Raw genomic sequence first — 3,963 nt, forward strand, 5'->3', positions numbered from 1 at the left:
GGCCTTCCTTCCTTTTTTTATTTGCAAGTCCATATGGTTCAACAGCTGGTTGTGAGCTTAATTTTGGATCAGTTAAATGATCATGAGCTGATTTGCCCTTACCAGTAAACTTTTTATGTTATATCACAGATTCTTCTTCATCTTCCTTTGCTTCTCCACAAAATGATAAAAGATTCAAATCTCTGTAACAAAATTTTTCGTTGCAAAGAACAATACTATCAGGACTAAATTCTGCAAACATATATGATTTTTACTTTACTGCTGCTGTCTTAGTTTTTTAACTGTCCTTTACTTTTTCACTTTCCTGTACTATTATTCTTGGTATAATATCAAAAAATGGATTGTTCAATATTATAGTTTTTATAAATCTTGGAGGATAAAGTGGTCTATCATTCTACAAAACAGAGGAAATATTATATTTATATCAAGAATTGATATATTTTCTTGTAAACATTAAATTTACCTCATCTACAGATGCTTCTTCAAGTTCAAGAATGTTATATATTGTTTCTCCAGTAACTTTACCAAAGATTCTATGTTTATTCTGTAATTCTGGTGTAGAACCAAGAGTAAAGAAGAATTGGGATTCATTGTCATCTCTGCCACGGCAATTGAACCTCGTCGACGAAAATGTAATCTTGTATGAAATTCGTCCTAAAACACATGTATCCAATAATTATTTTTGAATAAGAAAGGAATTCCTTTTGTTTCTAAATATAGTCTCACTTTAAATGGTTCTTCATATATGCTTTTACCACCTTCCCCTGTACCTGTGAGATCATTTCCTCTTCTCACTGCTTTCATTCAAACCTCTCTCTTTTCTTTATGTACCTCAGCTCTACCATTCTGAAATATAACACATTACTGCTGGTCAACAACATTTCTCTATGTAATAGCTTACATTTAATTTTCTACATTTATCATTTACCAACATTCAGACTCTATATGCAATTTATCTTTACCTTTTCTAATTATTACCAAGTGTTCATTCTCCATCTCTCCAATGATCCTCATATTTGCAAGTCAATGCCACACATGTTTCTCTCCTGATACATATGCTGCCTCTTTTCTGTTTCTTTATTCTGCATCACGCGTTTCCTCTTCTCACTTCTTTTATTCCAACCTAACACATTAGCGATGATTATTAACTTTGACCACTGGTATTAATATTCATTTAGATCAGGAATACAACATACCTTTCAATCTCACTGTATTCTCCATATCTTGTTGTCATAACAGGCCATCACCTAAATTAATTGTAATTCTTTTTGCTGCCAAAACCATCTCCATTTTCTGAATTTTTATTTGACCATCAAAGATTTCTATCTTGTATGTCATATGGTTAACCGACCTGGAATGCAATAGACATATCATACTTTACATATTTATATTGCTGCTTCAATTTTTTCTCGCTATAAAGTATAATTCTTGGCATCTACGTTGATGATATTTCATGAGTCCAATATTTTTCTATTGTTGCACGTGCCTGTTTATTTCCACAGAATATTGTCTTTTCTAACTTACACTATTTAATTAAAATTTCACAGGTACTTGCTATTCCGTTGCAGTGTTTCATATATGCACTTTCAATCGTAAAATAATCGCCCTACTGGTTGAAGAACAATCTATTCTATGCAGAAGTAATGAAATATCTTATTCCACAATCAAAATTTAGAATGTAATAGCGATAATACATAATTATGTTGCAATTGAACGTCAAGATCAAAGAAAAATTGAAAAAAACTATTATAAAGCTGCCTATTCAGTAATGTTGATTAAATATTCCAATGGGCAGTCGAAATCTAGAATCTTCTACAGCAGATTGTAACGGACAATGCGATAGTGTTATAGGATCCCGCACTCACATCACTTTATTTTCCACATGTATCGTTATACGCTTTGCACTATGCAACATCCCTTTCTTCGCATGTATTATATTACCACCAAAGAAATGTTCATTCTTCATAAAGTAATTAAAATGTCAATCAGCGATATCACTACTTCATGAAACATTTTGAGATTTAATATTTCACTTTGACGCGTGAGAATATTCCACCACGTTACCGTTATGCCCGCTTACCGCCAACTGGAAGTTGGCTGCAGCCGGATACGCTAGATATTTTTGTAGCGGGAAAATGTTGCATCTTTGAAATATCTATGTGATAAAGTATCGATCTAGAATATCAAACGATATCTCTTATATTTAATAATATCAATAAAGCAATTATAAATATACTTCTGATGCGAAAAATACCAAATTTCTATAATAAATTCATGAACTGGAATTATTAATTATTCCATTATACTAATAGAAAGACAAACCATTAGTATCTTCGGCAATGGTTCAACCATTCTATCCAATAATCACCAATAATGAATTAAATAACAAGAAATTCATATCCAGAATTATATTAGAAAGCTTGCTAAGGTTGTGCCTTTACGATGCAATTTTAAAAGTTAATAAATTAATTATAGACGAATATGAAGTTACAGATGAAGATGAGTGACTTTGTTATTCGTAAAAAGAAAATGAAACTGTAATGGTTGTATGCTTAGGTACTTTTTATTCACTTTGAAAGTTTCACATATACACGTTAACGACATAATTCCTCGGTTCTTTTCTTACAACTTGCATTTTATATTTTATCCTTTCCTTCATTGCTCTGAAAATATAAATATATGACATTTAATAAAAATTAATATTTTCTGTAACATAGCTATACAATAAGCAATAAACTAACCCTTTCTCTTTCGTTATAACTTCTAATTCTTCTTGAGTTTTTACTTCGTCATCACTTTCCCAATCGCTACTAGGGTCTTCCTTCCTTTTTTTACTTGTCAATCCAGGTGGCTCAAAAGGTGATTGCGAGCTTAATTTTGTATTACTTAAATGATCATGAGCTGATTTGCCCTTAGCAGTAAACTTTTTGTTTATTATCACAGATTCTTCTTCATCTTCCTTTGCTTTTTCACAAAATGATAAAAGATTGAATTTTCTGTAACAAAATTTTTCATTGCAAAGAATAATACTATCAGGGCCAAACTCTGCAAACATATATGATTTTTACTTTACTACTGCTGTTTTAGTTTTTGAATTGTCCTTTACTTTTTCATTTTCCTGTACTATTCTCCTTGGTGGAATACCAGAAAATGGATTGTTCAATATTATAATTTTTATCAATCTCGGAGGATAAACTGGTTTATCATTCTACAAAAAAGAGGAAATATTAATATTAATATTTATATTAATTCTTGATATTTTCTTGTAAACATTAAATTTACCTCATCTACAAGTGCTTCTTCGAGTTTAAGCATGTTGTATATAGTCTCTCTAGTAACTTTACCAAAGATTGTATGTTTATTCTGCAATTCTGATGTAGAACCAAGAGTAAAAAGGAATTGGGAAGTATTGTCATCTTTTCCAGCATTAGTCATAGCAATTACATCTCGTCGACAAAAATGTAAACTTGTATGAAATTCGACCTAAAATACATATATCCAATAATTATATTTTAATAAAAAAGCAATTCATTTTATTTTTAAATATACTCTCACTTTAAATAGTTCTCTATATATTTTACCACCTTCTCCTGTGCCTGTGGGATCACCACTTTGTGTTATGAATCCTTTGATAATTCTATGAAATACAGTGTCATCCTAATAACCTTCCATACATAATTGTATGAAATTTCTACATATCTTCGGAGTTTCTTTTGCCCATAATTCTAACTCAATATCGCCAACAGTTGTTTTCATTATAACCTAGTTATAACAAATATATTAGTTTTATTAATGTAAAATACTTTTAAAATAAAAACAATCCTTCGTCAATAGTATTTCATATTAAATCTTTAGTCATTTACATATCAGTCAGCCAAATGGTTCTTTTCTTGAATAATCATAAGCAGGTAGGACGTACCTTTTATCTCCTTTGAACGTTGACTTTATTGGTCCAATCAATTC

At 30.5% G+C, this 3,963-nt stretch overlaps 1 protein-coding gene and 1 pseudogene across 1 annotated transcript; both read right to left on the bottom strand.

The window, feature by feature from the left end:
- Positions 1–468: 468 nt before the first annotated feature.
- On the bottom strand, positions 469–818 carry LOC108549661 (peptidyl-prolyl cis-trans isomerase CWC27 homolog). Its single transcript, XM_017903161.1, has 2 exons — positions 727–818; positions 469–654 (listed from the first exon to the last, which is right to left on the bottom strand). Exons 1-2 carry the CDS (start codon positions 802–804, stop codon positions 469–471), a joined length of 264 nt encoding a protein of 87 aa, XP_017758650.1. The 5' UTR covers positions 805–818.
- Positions 819–2,581: 1,763 nt separating this feature from the next.
- Positions 2,582–3,756, bottom strand: LOC108549662 (peptidyl-prolyl cis-trans isomerase CWC27 homolog; annotated as a pseudogene).
- Positions 3,757–3,963: the final 207 nt, after the last annotated feature.

This window comes from Eufriesea mexicana, unplaced genomic scaffold, assembly GCF_001483705.2.
Source record: "Eufriesea mexicana isolate 0111107269 unplaced genomic scaffold, ASM148370v2 scaffold2207, whole genome shotgun sequence".
NCBI lineage: Eukaryota > Metazoa > Arthropoda > Insecta > Hymenoptera > Apidae > Eufriesea > Eufriesea mexicana.

Excerpts from the sequence above, each read along its gene's own strand:
- LOC108549661 (XM_017903161.1), bottom strand. The coding sequence starts at position 804 with ATGAAAGCAGTGAGAAGAGGAAATGATCTCACAGGTACAGGGGAAGGT. Across the intron at positions 655-726 it reads TATATGAAGAACCATTTAAA|GACGAATTTCATACAAGATT; the intron begins GTGAGACTATAT and ends CATGTGTTTTAG.